The sequence below is a fragment of the Gavialis gangeticus genome, unplaced genomic scaffold (assembly GCF_001723915.1).
Source record: "Gavialis gangeticus isolate Ggan-Ray unplaced genomic scaffold, GavGan_comp1, whole genome shotgun sequence".
Classification (NCBI taxonomy): domain Eukaryota; kingdom Metazoa; phylum Chordata; order Crocodylia; family Gavialidae; genus Gavialis; species Gavialis gangeticus.
Genome location: NW_017728999.1, coordinates 47,260 through 66,541, shown reverse-complemented (window position 1 = coordinate 66,541; position 19,282 = coordinate 47,260). Strand labels below are relative to the sequence as shown.

General features: G+C 49.5%; 1 protein-coding gene across 1 annotated transcript in view; it reads right to left on the bottom strand.

Moving 5' to 3' along the window:
• FAM168A (family with sequence similarity 168 member A) overlaps positions 1–19,282 on the bottom strand; it is a gene marked incomplete at its 5' end in the record, with an annotated part of 62,959 nt that overhangs the window by 3,644 nt on the left and 40,033 nt on the right. Inside the window, 3 exons of the mRNA XM_019505924.1 lie at positions 436–566; positions 3,017–3,191; positions 11,092–11,234. Of these exons, the coding sequence (XP_019361469.1) occupies positions 454–566; positions 3,017–3,191; positions 11,092–11,234 (431 nt within the window). The remainder of the gene's footprint in view (positions 1–435; positions 567–3,016; positions 3,192–11,091; positions 11,235–19,282) is intronic.

The following is a 19,282-nucleotide window of genomic DNA, read 5'->3' as shown; positions in this document are numbered from 1 at the left end:
CCCGCCACAAAGGGTGTCAGGGGCTTATTTTACAGCAGCCGTCAACAGATCAGCACATCTGTGCATGAGACATGGCAGTGCTATTGTGCCTGACCACTGGGAGCTTTATGCCTTCAGATGGAGGCTAGATGAAGTCAAGGTAGGTACTGCTTTCACACCGGCCACCACTTTTCTATCCTTACTATGCTACGCTAAGTGGCCATCAGTTGCAACATCTCTTTGGTGACCAGCGTCAGGAGATGGCTCAGTATGTACAGAGTCATACAGAGAAGAAGTCTGCAGAGAAGGAAGATGTAGAGACAGGGCTGAGTGCTCCCATGACCTATCTGAAATGTCTGCAGGCACTGAGTATTTGCAGTGTGGCCAACCTGTCTGCAGAGCAGATGAAGACAATCTTGCCCCCCACATCCCTCCTCCAAATATAGAGCCACTTACATGGATTGGCCAGCGAGTTTACCAGTGTGGAGGTACGTAGCTGTAGGTAGGGGTCCCTTGAGCCCTGTATGTTGGCACAGAAACTGGATGTGCTCCAATGGCGGTGTGTTGTGGGGTGGTCAACAGGGTTCCTGGAACATCAAAGGAAAATGGAAAATGAGTAAAGGAGACTCACCTGGCTGGGGCCAGCTACCATCCATGGAGAGAGGCAGGTTCCTAGGGCTGTGTGTGCATGTGGCTGACCACAGGATGGCTTCTTGCTTGCCTACATACAGTCCTTGCTACCTCTACATTGCTCATGCATTTGGGTCAGTGCCTAGGGATCAGTAAACCCTCTTCCATATGCCCATTTATGTGTCTGCAACTGTTTGACGAAGGATTTCATCTCCTGGTTCTGTGACTGTGGCTTAACAAGAGTCCCTTCAGAGCCCCTTTTGTGGATTCGGATCCAGCTGGCAGGCAACACTAGCTGTCCTGGGGATGACACTGAGTATGGGAAAGTCAGGGCCTAACGTGCATCAGTGCTGAGCACAGCAGCTCCCATTGGCTTCCCTTGAAATAATGGGTGCTCAGCACTTCTGAGAATCAGGTTCCACCCATAAGCCAGTGAAGACTAACGTGCCCAGAACTGGACTCTTGCAGCTGAGTTTTTGTCCAGGAGCCTAAAGCTCATCAACTAAACCCTTCAATTAAGATACTGGAGTATGCCAGAGCAACTCAGTGCCATAGATACTGCATCTGACAGAGAAACATCCAATAACCTACTTGTTTCACCCTTGGAAACATCAGTCCAAATCCACGGCATGTGCTCTCGTAGCCAGTATTGGACAAAGCCTTGGAATGAACCCCTTCCAAGTTCACTTATACTTGTCAACGGTTTTGCACACACCTTTCCCCCATCCCTCATTTCCTCTCCTTAGGTTTTCCTGCTCCAGGAGGTTATAAGTGGTCCAGGCAATGGCCCACTGACACCCCTCGCAGCCTAGCAAAGGAGCCCTGAGATGTTATTACAGCAGGTACCAACAGATTTTGGAAAGTGTAAATGCCAAATCATAACGGGGGGTCGGGGGGAGGGTTAAGAGGATTAGAATGAAATTTGGTTTATCTGGGGAAAATTAATGTGGGATGAGGTACACCAGACGGTAGAACAGTCTCCCCAGGAAAAAGCGGGAAAGCCAAATGCATGGCTTGTATAAGAAAGATTAATGGAAGCACTTGAGGGAGATGCTGTAGGGAACCACGAACCTTCGCCGGGGCAGGGGGATTAAGAGGTCTTCTCCCAAGAGCTCCTTTCCACTTTTAATTTCTATGAGGGACGCTAGTCCAGCACTGCTAACACAGCAAGAGCTCTGAAGGATTTTGGGAGGGAACTATCCACACAGCTTTTGCCCTGCATGCAATACGGGACGGAGAACACAATCCAAGTCTGCTTTGTTTGAAGAGGCAACTGGACGTTCAGATGGACCTGCTGTTCACAGGTTTCTCCAGGCATCGTTTTTCTATTATAATAATTAAAAAACTAGACATTTAATTCATGCAGCAGCTGCAGATACTTCCCATTTAGGGAATACCACCACGACCACAATAAGGGGACATGTCCATTTTAAGGTCTCCCCCGTACACAGCTGGAGCACGCTGTTAGAAACAATATTTGGATTTCATAGAAAATGAACCAGTATAGAAGACACACGGGGTATTTCTCTACCTGTGTGGCTGTGGTGGAATGAAAATATTCTGTTAGACCGCTCACTACATTGACCTTTTTTCGCACATATGCTAATGGCATACACGTACACTGCGTGGCTAATCAAAAGATTCTTTACTCCTCGTTTATAGGCGATATCAATTAATCTTATGTCATCACGACTGAGCACTGAGCCAATGTAATTTGGGACTTCTGCAGAAACCAACTTGAATGTTTCTGTCGCCAAAATTTTACTACTAACAGCATGAGGATTTAGAAGTAGGAGCACAAGGGCAGCGTGAATAAGGACTGAAGCTGGTGCTCATTGTGCTCATGGAGGAGAGGGAGTAGAGAAGGAAGAACACACCCAGGCTTTACAAGTTGGGGCCCTGCAGGGTGAGCCAGTGGGAAGAGTTGCTTTGTTGGTCAGTGAAAATGTGAACTGTACTAAAATTGGGAGCAAACAGACCAATCAAGTATTCCTGAAGGAGTCGCAACTGGCAGATACAGTTCTAGATGCAAGAAAAACCCATTCTATTTGCCACTGGCATTTTTGAATAATTCACTATGGCAACAAGAGATAACCAAATGTACAGGCTGCATTGAGGGCTTTATGAACAGACTCCCTGGAAGACCTTTGAGGGTTTTCCACTGCTCCTGAAACTGTTTTTTTTGCAATGTGTCATCTCCCATCTATAGGTAGAAGCTGATTCTGCTAACGCTCCCTCTGACAAAACTTCTGATGTCTGCACCAGGACTAAGGGCCAGCATTTATGATGCTGGAACCTTTTGGGTGTCCGGAGATTTTAATTGTCATGGCAGAAATCACAAAAGGGGGAAGGCTTATTGCAGACCCAGACCAACTTAGTAGCCACATTCAAGAGAGCTGCTGCTCACCTGCTGACATTGCCATGGTGGTCCCAGCAACCATGCCCATGGCCACACCATTGGTCCTCGGCGCGGCGACGGGGGCTGGGTAGATCGCCGATGGAATGCTGTTTGGCTGAACCACGGTAGTGTGATGGATCACGTGAGGCTGGGCCGCATACACTGGCTGCGTGTAATACGCTCCCTGTTTGGAAGGGGGAAAAACACCAAAGTTTGTTTACTACAATGGCTGGAAGGGGACCTCAGAGTCTATTTCTTTGCATAAAGGTAACCGCAGGCTTGTCAGCAAGGATCAACTTCAATGCCATTTGGGTTGAAATCACTGTTCTGAAACACCAGGGCTGTTGGTGCTGTAGTGGGGAGGTAGGTAAGGTCCCTGACCCCAAGGGCTTACAACACCCTGAACCAGATAGCACAGCACCTCACACAGCTAACACCTAACACGCATGCACATGAGCACACCTCTGGGTACAGGCCTCCCCACAGAGAGGTTGTTCTTGTCTTTGCGAGGAGGACTTTGCTCGCCTTTGCACTTTTCAGACCTCAGCTTTTCTAAAAATCTCTTCCCCAGAACTGTGTCGATCAGCAGCATTTTCTCCTACCAATTTGGTCTTTCTCATTCCTAATTAATGTCAGCCACGAGCTCAAGGGTTCATCATATACCCGGACGGACATGAAGGATTCTTCATGCACTTTACAGGCAGCTCATCCTGCAAACCACAATGAGTGCCACCCCCTTTGGGTGTCAACTGGGGTCAGGGATTACTTCTTCCCAACTGAAGTGCCGTGACTGCTGGGATGAAACACAGCAGCTAATTAACAGAGCAGCGAGACACTACGAGAATCCAGTATAACGGGCCTGGAAAGGAAAGGATCCATACTACAAAGGTGTCCCATGTTGTGATCCATGCCGAAGCCCTTGCCGGTGGCCCCGGTAATGTGGATTGAGTATAGATGCTTCGCCTGAATCAGCCTCTCTCAGTCTGGCTTGGCCAATGAAGCAACGGTGTTGACAGGACTTGGTTGTTTTTACCATCGCACCTGCCGGTCCTGCTCTACACATCTATGAACAAATGTGAGGCAATAAGTAGGAGCTCACTTGTCTTTATTCAAGGCTGGGACACTACCAGAAAAAGCTGCTCATTCGGTCACAGCCAAAAGCAATGTCAACAGTGCCACCAAGGCAAGAAGCTAGGAAGCCCGCAACCTAAGCTGAAAAAGGTGGTGGATAAAAGCTGCATGTGGAAGATCAGAAATACTCCACATGGCTGTTCACTTGCAAAACTAAGGAAAGGCAAAAGAGAAGGAGGGAGACTGAGTTTTGAGGCCCTAAGGGCAGAGGTCAAAGAAAAGGTTAAAGGTCATCCTGAGCCTAGCAGCTCAGAGGCCTACCATGTTTAAGGTCTGCTGGACCAGACTGTCCTCAGTGGGGGCAGATGAGAGAACAAGGAGCAATGGGCTCAAGTTGCAGCAACGGAAGCTGAGGTTGGATATTAGGGAAAACTTTCTCACTAGGAGGGTAGTAAAACACTGGAACAGGCTACCCAGAAAGGTTGTGAAATCTCCATCTTTGGAGGTTTTTAAGATCCAGGTAGACAAAGCCCTGGTAGCTGGGGCTGGTCTTGCTTTGACCAGGGGGTTGGAGTAGATGTGACCTCCTGAGGTCCCTTCCAGCCCTTGTTTTCTGATTCCATGACTCTGTGGCCAACAGCAAAGAGGGGAGAGACTTCAGCAGTATCACACACAACTGCCTTTGCAGGTACACACTTGCAGCCAGGACACCAGGGGTGGGAGGGTGGGGACAAGGGATGGGGCTGCTGGCAAAAGTCCAGGGCTCAAACTTGAGTCTCTACAGCTGCAGTGAGGGACTTTAACTGGCCCATCACTGCATCTGACACAGGACATAGCTGGATGCAAAAGAGAGGAGATACCAGCTACAACACTTGGGAGTGCTGTCTAGGTCAGGTAGTAAAACTGGACCCACAGGAAAGCCTGAAGTGAGAAAACAATTGCTGGAATTCAACACAGCAGACTTGGGAACCGGACGAAGTGCTCGGGGAGGCCTATTGGAGGCCAAGAATGAAATGGTCACGGAAGAAGAAATGGGATCACAGGGCCCTCAGGAAGCCATCTAGTCCAACCCCCTGCTCTGGGCAGGACCGTCCCTGTCTAAACTATCCTAGATAAGTGTTTGTCTAATCCATTCGTAAAAACTTTGGGAACAAACCCTTACATGGAATGAGACATAATGCCCAAAACAAATGCATTAAATGCAAGCAATTTAATGCAGAGGAGGACGTACAAGGGCAATGCAATAAATTGTAAACTGGGAGAAGGTTAGGAAGATGACAGTATTTAAGGAGCGAGGGGAAATTTTATCACAAATCAGAGAAACCCGTCAGAGAAACTTCAAGGAAGGGATGGTCCCAACAGGAGAGGATACAGCTGAATTCTCTAAGCAGGTCTTCCTTTCAGCAGCCACAAAGGCCAGTACAACACAACCCAGGAGCAGGGATAGGTTTCCTAAGGATCCATACTCCAAAGGTTTCCCATGCTGTGATCCATGCTGAAGCCCTTGCCAGTGGCGCCGGTAATGTGGATTGAGTATAGATGCGTTACCTGAACCAGCACTTTTTCAGCCTAGCTAGGGGAAGAGGAAAGATGGTGAAATAACCAGGACCCCACCAAAGCGGGTGCTGGAGAAAGCAGAGTATCAGGGACCAAAAGGATCCTGCCCTGATTTCTGTTAGGGTTGGCACAGCACACAACCTGGGAAGGTCCAGAGCCATTGCAAGGGGGCACAGGCTCAAATCCACCTGAGTGGCAGGACTCAGAGGAGTTAGGAGTGGCACAACAGAGTCGGTGCCTCGGGCAAACCTTGCGGGAGGCCAGGGGGTGAGGGAGGCTTTGGCACACAGTTTTGAGAGCACTGGTGGGATGGGAGGGGGCAGGTTCTGAGAATAGGGGTAGCAGAGCTATGGGTTTAGGGGGGCGCAGGGTAGGAGCCTTAGCCGTGGCAGGAATGTCTTTGCAGCCCCGGCTGAGCAGCTGCTGCCGTGGCCACGTGCGCTCTACCTGCCCCAGCTGTTGCTCTTAAAGCAGCAGCCGCTGCTGCTGCTGCCAGAGACTGTTTTGGAGCTCCCAGCAGGGCAATGCTGCTGGGGCACAGATTCTGTAGGGGTTCGGGGGCGATTCTGGCTCCTCTCCTAACTTGGTACTGGGGGCGAGTGCCCCTCTCGCCCAGCCCTCATTATGCTACCGGGAGTCAAAATAACTAACGCAGTCCAGCTGGGGCAAAGCCACAATTGACTTTTGAACCACACAAGTCGCATTTCCAAAATAAAACCCATCCCACTAGAAAGAGGATGGAGATAAACTCTTCTTGATGGCTGCAGGGGATGGGACTAGGAGCAACGGCCTCAAGCTGCAGCAGAGGAAATTTAGCCTGGCAATTAGGAAGAACTTTCTGACTATGAGGGTGCTACAGCACTGGAGCAGGGGAGCTGTGAAATCCCCATCCCTGGAGATCTTCCAGAGCAGGTTAGACAGACACGTGGCTGGGATGGTTTTGTCAGGGATTGAGAAAGGGATTAGATGAGATGAACTCAGGTCCCATCCTCCTGTGATGTACTGAGACCTGTGTCATATCACAGGCCTGGCTGCAAGAGCATCTTCTGTCTGTGATAAATACAGATGAATCAATGCATGAAGACTCCTTTAAGGACTTCAGCTCTAGCTCAGGTAGAAACAAGCAACTCCTCAACCTCAAATCTCTCTCTTTTGTCCCTGGGGGAGTTGCCCAAGAGAAAGGAACAGGAAATTTGAACATGCACATTTGACAGGAAGATGCTAAGTGGGAAAAAGAGTCTTTGTATTATTTTCTTCTCTTCTTTATAATGTGTGAAGGGATGAATATGGTCAATTTTTTCCTGATTTTTTTTTTTCAACTCAGGAAGGATTAGAAATAGCTAGCCTGGCCTTCCCTGGTTTTACCTGGAGGTGCATTGTAGATCTCAAAGCGCAGCCTCTGTTCTTTGGAAAGAGCAAGGTGCTGAATCTTGAATAAAGACCTTTCTGTCTCCCGTTCCCGAGAGCTTGTTTAGCACTGGAGCCTCAAACTGATGCTAAATATCACAGTTTGAGGGGCGTCTAATTAAAATCCTATAAATGATGTAATAACCCCACAAGCTCGTCACGGTGTCCAGAGAGATTCCCAGAGCCGGCAGGATTTGGATTTCTATTGTAAAAATATTTTTAAAATAACTAGATTTAAGAAAAACAAAACAATAACCCAGTTTTTAGACTGCCTGCATATAAGGAAGAAATGAAAAAGGACACCAAATCTCTCTTCTCTTTCCCACAAATCATCTTAACAAAAACATCTTTGTTCATCATCGAGGGGACTGAGCACAATAGGTGGATTTAATACAGCACCATGCACGGGCAACGGCACTGTAAGGGCAGCATGGTAGGACATAACCACTTGACTGGATAAAGAACTGACCTTGGCATTGAACACAGAGGGTCAGTGGGGATAAAGAAGCAATTTGGTGCCACAAGTCCCAGCATTAGGAGAGATGCTGGTGTTTGGAGGCGAGTGAGTAGGGGGACGTGACATTACTGGGAGGAGGAGACACAAAGGGGAGAGCAAGGAGCATCACTGTACCGAACAGTGGCAGTGTTGTGACCTAAATGGGATTATGTGAAAAGGTCTGTAAAGTGAGGAAAAAACTAAAAAGAAGATTTGTAGCTTCATAAATTGTAAGGCCGGAAGGGACCTCGTAAGATCATCGGGTCCAGCCCCTTGCACCAAGTAGGAACTCGGGCCAGGTGACCCCAGTGAGATGCCCAGTCTCAGTATGTGAGTTTATGGCTGCCAAGAAAAAGAATTTTCTTGATACCAGGCCAAAGGTGAGGGGGAAACACCTAGTAAACCTCCAGAGCTAGGTCATCAAACGTGGCTGGTGATGCTGGTACCTGACTAGAACAACAGCGGGCGTTCGGCTGAGCACACCATTCCCTTGGAAGTGCTCCTGGCTGGGTGCTGACAGTCACCAGTCATCACTGTAGACCATCTTGGCCTGGATACGTGTACGGGGTGGTGAGACTGACGGCTCACAGGGGAGACTATTTGCTTTCCACACACGATGCTCCTCAAAGAACGGTGCGAAGAGGACACCAGATGCCGACCTGGTCTGCACTCAGCATTGCTCTGACAACTGTGCCCCAAAGGCAGCCCTCCAGGAGGCGGCAATGGTGGAAGTGCTGGTGCGACTGGGTTGAGTGGCTTTCTTTTGGGGAGGTCTATGCAAAAGACTGCCTCAGAGGAGAGCGCTGGCCTCCCCGCCTTCTGCTTGGCCCAGTCCAAAGCCTGCTGAAGCCAATGTGCTTGTCTCCACTGATGTCCAAGGACATTGGGTCAGGTCCTATTAGAAATGAGGAAGACATACAATGCGCCCAGCACCGTGTTACACTCTCTTTTGTCCCTGATGTCTTTATGGCATTTTAAATGGCTCCTGTTCCTTTACAGGGTGGAGTAATAAAGAGCCCACTCGGGCTGCAATGTGCCCTGGTTTGGGCACTAGAAGCTCTGCAGAAGTCAAATGCTCAGGGAAATGAAAAGCCACCCTGGAAAGTGGCAGGCCAGCTGGGAACAAAAAACCACTGCTTTTCCTTCCCTCTTGGACACAACCATGCCACTGACCCAGCGCTCACCGCTGCATGGCTCACACTCCGCACCCTTGCCCTTGGCTGGTGCTGAGACCACTGAAGCGAACTGTGCACTGGGCTCTGATGGCAGCATCTCTGTGATTCACTAGTCTTCCCACACGCATGTGTAGCTAAGCTGCAAGGCACTAAGTCCAGCTGCACCTCCCTCATGGGTCAGAGGTGGTTTCCCCACGGAAGAACTGTTGGCTTCCCTGGAGTCACCACCAATGCAGAAGAGACAAGAGTCTGAACCAAAAGAGGCCCAACCTGCATCGATTCCTCTTGCTGGCTTTGTCCAGCAGTGCGGGGAAAGGGCAGGGAGGCAGCAGCCCCAAGGGCCCCCTGCTTTCCAACCTGCCAAGGGGCTGAGCAAACACTAGGGAACACCACAACTTAGCGCACAGAGATTGGCGAGGTTTGTGCAGCGTCAAGCGGTCCCTGAAGGCAGACCTGCCTTCCTCCTACCAGCCTGTCTTCTGGGGCAGGGTAGGATGGGGTGGTCAGGGCTTCCTTGCAGCAGAGGCCCTCCATTACACTTCTCCAAAGCGTTCAGAGTGGCCATCCTTCTCCCCACACCTGTGCTACAGGAGGGGAGAGGCCTCCAAGGTGAGGAGTTTAGCCAAAACGGTGACGTTTCTAAACTCAGGTGCAGAAGTGCCACTGCCAGCGGTTAGAAAGATGCCAACCAACCTTTTTCTTTGTGGAAATGGAGAGATGCTCTGTTTCTGAGGAAGTTACTCCTGGCCTAAACAGAAGTCAGTTCTGGCAGTGGACCTGCCTAGCTCCTGTCAGCTCACCTGCCTGGTCCCAGGGCAACCCCTCATGGAAACAAGCAGAGATGAGACTGGCTTATGCTGGCAAAGAGTGAGGTGGTGACGAAAGAGCTGGCTGCAGAAGATAAATCTGGGTGAAGTGAGCACGAGACAATACAGCTTAAATTAAATGGAAGGAAAGACAGAAGGAGATTTGTAACCAAGAGCCTCGAATTCAGAAGGGCAAACTTTGATCTACCAAGTGAGAACTAGTTACCAAAGTTACTGAAATCTCAAAGACTTGAATGTAGGAGAGACTTGACATTTCAAAGATGCAAAAACGATGTGGATCTTCCTTCCAGGGAGAAGGGGGAGACTTAGGAACATAAGAACTGCCATTGACTAGGTCAGACCATAGGTCCGTCTCGCCCAATCTCCGGTATCGCACAGCAGCAGAGAGCAGATGCTGAAAGGGAGAGCGAACTGGGTCTGACCAGGACTTTTCCCACTGTTCCTCTCCCACTTCCAGCCTCCAGCATTTAAGACCTAGGAAGCTTTGATTCAGAAGCTGTGCCCCAAGTTCCCATGTTCAAAGGCTACTTGTAGGAAAAGGGCTCCAAAGCTAACTGTATGAATAAGTGCCAGGAATAAGCCTGAAGCCTGCAAGCAATGAATCAAAGAGCAAATCCAGCAATAGAGGACAGGTCAAGAATCAACGGGACAAGTGAAAATTGCCAAAAGTCAAGCTGGGTCACACCTTGACAAAAAAATAAAAACAAACAGCAAAAGGTTCTTCAGCCCCACAAATAATGAGAAATCAAGGAGAAGTGGGGGCTGCTATCCAGTGAAAATATGTATGTGAATCTTTTCCACACCAGTTTAAAAGTTACGCTAGTCAAACATCCAAATAACAGTACAGAGAGGCTGGGGTAGAAACGAAAGATCATCTAGAGGTCGTCCCAAACCTACAAGAATACTTTTTCTCTAGTTTCAGGAAGGTTGGTGATGATAGCAAAGCAAAGGGCTGATCGGTCACTGTCCCCTCTGCAGCAAGCCTGCTTAGGTGGGGTCTCTTGGCCCTCTCACCCCAAAGCCCTCATGCGTGGTGCAGTAGGAGCTAATAGCTGACTCTTAGGCAGCATCTCCTAGGGTCTGTTCTGTAAGCCCCAGCAAAAATCTTACCCAGAGACAGACATCACAACCCCTCCTGGAGGCAGAGCAGATTAATTCAGCACAGACTTGGTGCAGAGAGCTCTGAGGACCAATTCACTCCAATCATGCTTCAAGGCCTGGCAAGCTGTGCATATGCTGCCAAGCATGAAAGGACCCTATCAGATATCCCTATCAGATGGCCCAGTCTACCACATGCCATTACCAGCATCATTTCCTCCAATGTTTACAGCAAACTTTCCTTGGAAACCTCTTGGCCACCAGCACCCAACCTACTTGTCACACAGGATCTGGTTATAATCTTCCTCACCCAGAGAGCAGGACAGAAAACATCTGAACTCTCGCACGTGGATACCCACTGTCCACACACTTTCTGTTGCTGGAATGAAAGCTCGGCAGAGTGCACCTCAGCTTTCAGCGCGAACCTTCATCTGGTGCTTGTGAGATACATACCTGGGCGTACAGGTTCTGCTGTGGATAGGCACTTCTGATAGGGTACATAGCTGTTTGGTAGGGATTTGGAGACGGAGAGTAGGGAGGAGGTGCACTGTTGCTCTGGGTAGGTGGGACCTTGTAGGGGGTCCCGGCAGTGTATCCTGTTGGAAAGAAAAACCCCCTGCATTATTCCCATGGCAAACTCGTGGGCGACCGCAGCCAACCCAGCTCACATGGCTCAATAGCACCTTTAACCACACTCATTCGCAACCAATTGCCAGGTCCCTGCACAAGACACAGTCACCAGTGGCCCTGTGGATGCACAAACCACTTGTTTTCATTCTATGCTGCCTGCTGGTCCTCCAGGTTGGAAATGTCTCCTGGGAAACAAGGCTTAGGAGCCTACTGGGATATGAGAGCTGCCACAGTGGCCTGGGCAGCTGTGCCAGGTCACGCCAAACCTTTTAGGGGAGAGATCATGTCTCATGGGACCAGTGACCAATGCAACGAGGTGCCCCACTGATGGGCCTTCAGGGTATCACTGGCATTAAACAACTACAATGCAGTAGCCTTCTGCTCCAAAAGCTGTTCTCCTTGGACCCTTCAATAGTGCACCTAAGGTAAGAGCAGGCGAGGAAATAGTGCACCTAAGGTAAGAACAGGTGAAAAAACTCTGCTGCAATTCTGTATCTGCACTGTGAAGAGCAAAAAGTATGTTTAGACCTTCCTGAAGAGGGATCAGCCTCTTCCTGCCGGTGGGTGAAGACAATCCTTGACTGCCAGGGAGGATGTGGAGCAATGCCCGTGGGCTACATTTGATAAGATGTCTCCTGTTCTTATTAAACATCTCTATTCCAGAGGTCTCGAGCAGGGGGCTGGACTTGACGATCTTCCAAGGTCCGTTCCAGCCCTAATGTCTAATGTCTGTGAAGTTTGGGCTGCATGGCGGTAGCATGTCCAAGCACAAAGTAAGGGACAGCTCTAACAGGGACTGTCCATGGCTATCCCAGGTAGCTCAAACAGGGTCATGCTTTGAATGGCTATTGTCATAGCAGCTTTACTAACCAGCATACACCTGTGTGTACCGGTATCTGTAGGGTCTCTCTGTGACCACTGCAGTGCATGCAGAGAGAACCAAGCTAGCTCAGATACCAGGAGCAACAGCGCTACTTTAGCTCTGCCTGGGCCTCTTAGCTGTGCTGAGAAGTGGACACATTGGCCCAGGAAGAGTGCCGTACTGATGTACTATGCTGCTTCCAGCCCAAGTTAGCCGACTCATATCTAGATCAGGTATCTCTGCCTGGTGCTGTCCTGCGCTGCACAGACATACCTGCAAGGATTTCTGAACACTTCCCCACCACGGCCCCATTACGGGTCCTTGTAACGACACCTTTCAGAACCAAGCCATCAAATTTGGGGCAGGACGGTACATGGTATAAATCACTATGCCACTTGATTTCAAAGCGCTGGGGAAAGGGTTCATGGCACAGCAGCTGAAGCCCTAGGGGAGGTCTTCCTGGGATTTCAGCCTGAGACACGGTCAAACCATCGAGAAGCATTCACACCTCACAGCATGCTAAGGGTTAAAAACCAGGTGTGACTTGATGGGACTGAGCTAGGACTTAAAACAGCCTTCTGAGACTACATATGTAATGGTCAGACATGTATGAGTGTGTGCGGGGGTTGAACATATGTATAAGTAGAGACATGCACAGTCTGGGAGCTCTTGTCCTCCTTGTTCGATGGTTAAATCAGCCATTTAATTGCTGGGGACACCAGACTCCTGGATCTCCTTTTCCACTGTCTCGACCACCGAGGAGCGACTGGCAGGCTAACCTTGATGGTGTGGGAAGGCTAAATCAGTATTGTCCTTTCTAGGGCTGCAGCTTTCGACTGGAACAATTAAGACGTCTGAAACTATTATGGACCAGCTGCTCTGACCATTTGTCTTCATTAAGCTCTTGAAGGCTCAAGGTGAACCCAGGCTGTGCCCACGCAGCGGCAGCGCTGGCAGGGACTTTGCTGGGCGCAGTGCGCTGCTCCAAGCGTGCTGCAGACTGTTTGCACAAAGGGATCAGTGGCGTAGCCCAGCCAAAAGGAAAATACCTGCTCACCGGCACGCGAAGGGGAGTATGCCAAGGCAGGTATCGCTCTTTGCCTGGAGCAGGGCAAGGAATTAACATGAGCAATGTAAGAAAAGCAGCAAGCCAGGCTGTGGCAGGTGTCCTGGCGTGTCCTCTGTGCATAACTCTATGTGAGCCCAGCACCTACGCACTACAGCAACGGGTCCCCTTTACATGTCTACCTGAATAGGGAGGACAAGGCCAGACTGTTTCAAGCTGTGGTTTCCCTGGAGTTATTCCTATGAACCTTTCAAGGCTGGTGAGCAATTCCTACAGCAAGCTTGATCCATTAAGGTCCTGAACCCCTCCTGAGAGGTGCTGAGATCATAATAAGGCCCCTGTGCCTGCAGGGCGCTTTGAGATGTCAGCATGAAGAGAGCTGCAGCACTGCAGATATGACACTGCCGGGCTTGATTAGCCTGGTCCCGGGAATACGTGTGCAGTTCCCCTTCACAGCGCACTGCTTTTCTGAAATCCCAGGACAAACAGAGGGGTTCCTTAAAGCATTTGCTAACAAAATCGACTCCTCTGCAGCTGCATGTGCTGTTGATTCATTACAGTGCAGGAAGGAAACGCTTCGAACCTAATTGCGCAGCGGAGGGACTGTTTAGCACCAGATGCCGACATGGCACAAAAAGGGTCCTGGGCTCAGCAGCAAGGGCCCAAACGTGCACCCACTGGAGTGACAGGCAAAGCCCCCCCAACTCCAGTGGTACAGAGCCAGGCCCTCGGTGCCAACGGGCTTGCTGACATTAATGCACGCGCTTCTGCTGTTCTGTGTAGCTGATGCTCCGTTCTAATTAACATCGATCCAAGGCATTGTTCATTTTTGTGTGTGTAGCGGCACGAGCCTGGCAGAGCAGGCCAGGCAACCAAGGGACTTCTTTGTTTGCCTCATCTAGCTACTGCGATGGTGCCGAGCCCCCTCGCTGCCATGGCCACCTTCCCTGCTTCTTGAAGCCTGCAATTAACAGGAGTCCATTTTAAATAAAGACCTGAACCGTAAGCCATAGCACCTGCCTAAGATGGAAAAGCACCGACTTCCAGCTGTGCGCGTGCTGCTGGCTCCCCTACAAAGACAAATCCTAATAGGGGATTTGTGGACTTGCTTGCGGTGACTTAATAGGCTGAGTATTTGCAAAGGTCACCTTCTTTTCCTAGGTGTTTCTCAGCTCCCTTGACGTCCGTTCTGTCCCCTGCAGTCCATTTGCATTATTGACAACACCAGCAGATCTGCTCTACTCCTAGGCAGGATAACAAGCCCTAGCCCTTCTGTATGAACATTGAGCGTAGGGCCCTGAATTTGCAGCCTTTTGAAAAAAATTGGAGCAAAGATTTTTCCACCGCCTCGTCTGGAGACACCCCCCTCTGCAACACGCACGGCTCAGACATCCCCGCATGGCGTCAACTCATTCACAGCCTCCCATTTCGTGTCCCTTCCATTAAAAAAGCAAACCTAGAGACAACTACGGCTTTGTCCACTTTTGCTGTTTACCGGGAGCAACAGCGTTTCAGACACATACTTTATCTCCAGTGGAAATAAGTGCCACATAATTTTTCTGCACAAGTAACACACAGTTAATTACTGTGTGTAGTAAATGCCAATAAGCTGCACTAAGAGGCATTCATACATTTCAGTGGTGAAAAAGTGCTGGGCTGGCAGGATAACGAACTAAAAGACAGACAATATTTCTTTGTATACAAGTACCCGGTACAACATTTCTGCTTTCCAGAGAGAGGGAGAAGAAGCACGACCTGTCAGGTGAGTTTGCACCTGGGCTTCTGTTGACTCGAACAAGCAGGCTGGGTTTCTGCCACTATTGGCACAGGATTCTGCTAATATTCGGCACATAAAAGTCATGAGCTTGCTGTTTAGGAAGACTCGGTGTTTCTAGTACTTGTGATTTTATCGCAAGCCTCATATGATTTATTCTTTTTCTTAAAGGCCCAGCTCTGGGAGTCGTGGAATCACATGGGAATCTCAACCCTTCCACCGCTTGCGACAGGGAAGAAAAGCTGGCAAATCTCCTTCAGATGCTCCAGCACCAGAAGGGGAATTTAAAAAGTGGCTATAAAACCCATCTTTAAGAAAAGAAAAAAAATCTCTGGTGATTCAATCTAATCTCATGCTTTTATGGGTTTGAGTCATTATTTTTGAACACTTGGGGTTGGCCGTCCAGAAGGCGCACCACATGGTGAACAGAGATGGGACTCTGGCCTCTTGGGATCTAGTCTCACACAACACTTGGAACGTGGCTGATTTCCTCCCTTCCAGAGACTGCTCAGTGCTTTCCACTCCTTGAAAGCAGGGATGAGTTGGGGGGGTGGCTGGATCCACCCCATGGGGCTTCTCACCGCGGTGGACAGAGCCACTGTGTGGGGTTGGCTGGCACGTGGTGATTAATGCCACCACCACTCGCTGCCGATCTGCACGCCTGGAAATCCTGGGGTGGGTCTGGGCAGGAGCGGTGCTAACTCCGTGGGTGCTGGCTGTGCCAACATAGCGGCTCTAGGAGCCACAGCATGACGCCCTGCAAGCTGGATCTGGAATCAGAGAATCACAGAAAATGAGGGCTGGAAGGGATCTCCAGAGGTCAAATCTAGTCCAACCCCCTGCTCCAAGCAGGACCAGCCCCAACCACATCATCCCAGACAGGGCTTTGTCAAGCTGGACCTTAACAAACTCCAAGGATGGAGAGTCCACCACCTCTTTGGGTAACCCGTTCCAGTGCTACCACCCCCCTAATCAGAAAGTTTTTTCTAATATCCAACTTAAACTTCCTTTGCTGCAACTTGAGCCTGTTGCTCCTTGTCCTGTCATCTGCCCCGCTGACAACAGTCTAGCTCCATCCTCTTTGCAACCCCCATGAGGGAAGTTATCTGGAAGTTAGTTTTCTGGCCAGAGAGAGCCCCTGTCAGTCTACAACTGACACCCAACTTTAACTGAAATGGTAGGGGATGCGCATAGCCACAGATTTTCTGGCCCTGCCTCATACCACTCTCCATCCTCTCATGACAGACCTGCCCTCTGAGCTGGGGACAGAAATTACACATGAACCAGTATAAGTGATCAGAAACACAACAGAAGTTCAGTGCACATAAACCACTTTCAAAATGGCCAAAACTGGTTTCAGATAAATCTAGATGGATGCTGTATCAGACTTAACTGACTTAGACTAAATCAGTTTACTGAACTTCTGTCTCAGATCCCCTCCAGATTCAAATCAACTCACAGTCCCCCAGAATCCCACAATGCTTTGCACCTCTCCTGAAGCCCCGCTCCCCCTTGCAGGGTGGGTGGGCTAGCCTTGGCCCAAGCTGTCTGCTCCAGCTGAGTTTGGAGGTGTGCTCTAGCGCCCGCCAACTTCTGGGCTGGGCCACCTCAGGCATGTGGCTGCATTTCCAGAATCAAAAGTGAATCTCTGTTCACTTGCTTATTGGTTCAATCTCTGCAGCTTAAACTAACCTGCAAAGATTGAATCGATTCAGCCTCGGGCCTTCTGACTGTGCTTAGCCCTAAAGAGCATGATTCCACACTTCACACAACATCCTACTCCCACCCCAGACCTGCTGCAAAAATGCCCTTTTCCCCGTGGCACATCGGAGTCAAGAGGCAAACGCAGTTCTGAGAGGCATTAATGAGAACCGCTGAATAAAACCAGGACAGAGGAGAGCACGGGGATTCCCGAAGAAAGGACACCTGGGCCCCTGAATTCCATGTTGATTTTCAGCTTTCAAAGCTGACGGGATCCACAGGCCCCTGCGGGGAAGTTTCAAGAGAGTCATTGGTACTTTAATGTCAAATTAGTGGGGAAACTCCAGGAACCTTGCAGCTGTGCTTTCTGTTCTCTTTATAAGGCAGACTAATAAGTCTCTGTGTGCACTAGCCTTTCACCTCTGTTCAAACCTGATCTAGGTCACAAATGAGCCTGGGAGTCTTAATATAGTCCCTGGAAAACGTGTTTATTGCACAAAGTTGCCGTATGGGCCTGTGTGAACATCTGGTGTCTGCTGAGGTGCAGCTAGGGCTGGAATAAAGAGGGGTGCTGGCAGGTCAGGGTTGTCGGCAGAGCTGAGCAGAAGACCAAGAAGTGGCATCGCAAAGGGGAGCTGGAAGGAAGGACAGAGAGGGACCAAGGTACGTGCAGGCAGAAGGCAGGGTGGGGTGGTACCTTAGAGACTAACTGGCTCAGAAAGCTTGTGCATTTGTAGGTATCAATCCACTTTATCAGATGCATGAAGGGGGATGTAGAAGGGCTGCACCCAGCATAGTCTGGCTTTCATGGGAGCGCGGGCCTCGCTTTGTGACATTAAAGGGAACAAGGCACAGCAGACTCAGACTCTTCAGATGCTGCAGTTTCAAAACAACAGACCAGGAAAAGTCAACCCCCACATAAGGAGCCACGCATCAGAGACCTCAAATACAAATGAACTGAGTTGACCCAGCCGGTGCTTGGGACAGCAATGAATTCAGCACAAAATTTCAGTGTCATATTATGCTCAAGACATGAAAATGGCATGCGGGTAACAGGCAACTTGGCAGGATTAAGCCAATGGGATCCTGGTGCTTTCTGATCACTGTGTTCACTGTGGTTGAACACGCAAATTAAATGGCAGGATATCAATGGCCTCTAGTGTCAGCAGTGTGTGGTTTGGGGAGTGGAGGATGTTAAACCCCAAGGCAGGAACAAGGAAAGGAAACTCAGGCAAAATGTTTAGCTGACAGTGTAAATGCCTTTTATTTTTCCCTGGCTTTGGGGCATCTAAAGGGAGGAAAGGGGAGTTTCAGCTTCCCAGGTACTGGCCTTTCTGCTGAATACCAGTAAAGATGCCAACTGTGGTGGGATGCTGACCCCGAAAAACTCTACTGCCGCAGCCCACTCGTTCCACACAGACCATCCAGGGGCCGAAAGAAAGCAGCTCTGAGGTACTTCCACAGGAAAAGGAACCACGTGCGTCAAGGGGAGATGTGCCAAGAGCTGTTAGCAGTGCTGGCTTTTAAATAACTGAGCCATTACCCATGCAGCTAATGGCCCAGCTCTGTACCTGAAGCGCTGTTAGGCACTGTAGAGCCTGCCCCATCAACTGCTGCCAGGTCCCCGTTAAGCCATGGGAACAAAACTAGAACTGGGGACGTGGTTGAAGCTGGTTTTGAAGTGACGTTCCTACCTGTGGCAGCAATTAAACTGCCCCAAATAAAGCAAAGGCCTCCCATATGCCTCCATATGCATTGTATTGGTGCAAGCGGTAGGAAGTGCTTTCTGCGCGAGTTGTACTGACGTCCTTAACAACACAGCAAACCCACGTATACTTTTTACTCCACAAGCCACTTCCCTCCACTACAGCAGCTTTTCTGCCTCTTGGCCTTGCCTCTTCAGCAGTCTAAGAGCTCCTAGGTCTGCATCAAATCTCAACCACATGAATCCTGCATCTGGATTTGCTAGATGCGGAAATCAGAAGCATCCCAGGCTTTTCCTCCCATGAACCACAGAGGCTCAGGACTCCCGAGTCTGTGACAGCTGATCTGTTGCACTAAAAATAGAGCAAGGCCTGCACTCCAGGCAGATGCAGTCTGGTGCATTTAACTGAAGAAAAATTAAACCAGGACAATTCACACTGGTCTGTGGATTCAGCTCTTTTGGAAGCAATTCTGAATGGTGTAAGACGTGTGCTAGTTCTGGAAAGCATCATTATCAGTGACTCTCAAAGCCTCATTACACTTTTTAACGATCCACAGCCTATTGGGAGGATGCAGAAGTTATCACAGCCTTCACTATTCTGGCTTCTGGGCATTTAGGAACAGGTTTTGATTTTCAAAGCCATGCAAGGCATTTAGCCTTATAGCTCCCATTACAATTAGAGAGAAAAAATATAAGCAAATACAGGTAAGTCGCCTACACTAGGGGTGTCAAACACAATCCAGATCCAACCCCTGGAGACACATGATCTAGTCGAGTGGTTCTTAAACTATTTTTTTTTTTTTGCAGACCACCTGAAAATTGCTGAGGGTCTCAGGGGACCACTTAATAAGCTTTTTCATTGTTCTACAAATCAAAGCACACGACTCATATTTTAATATCAGTAGT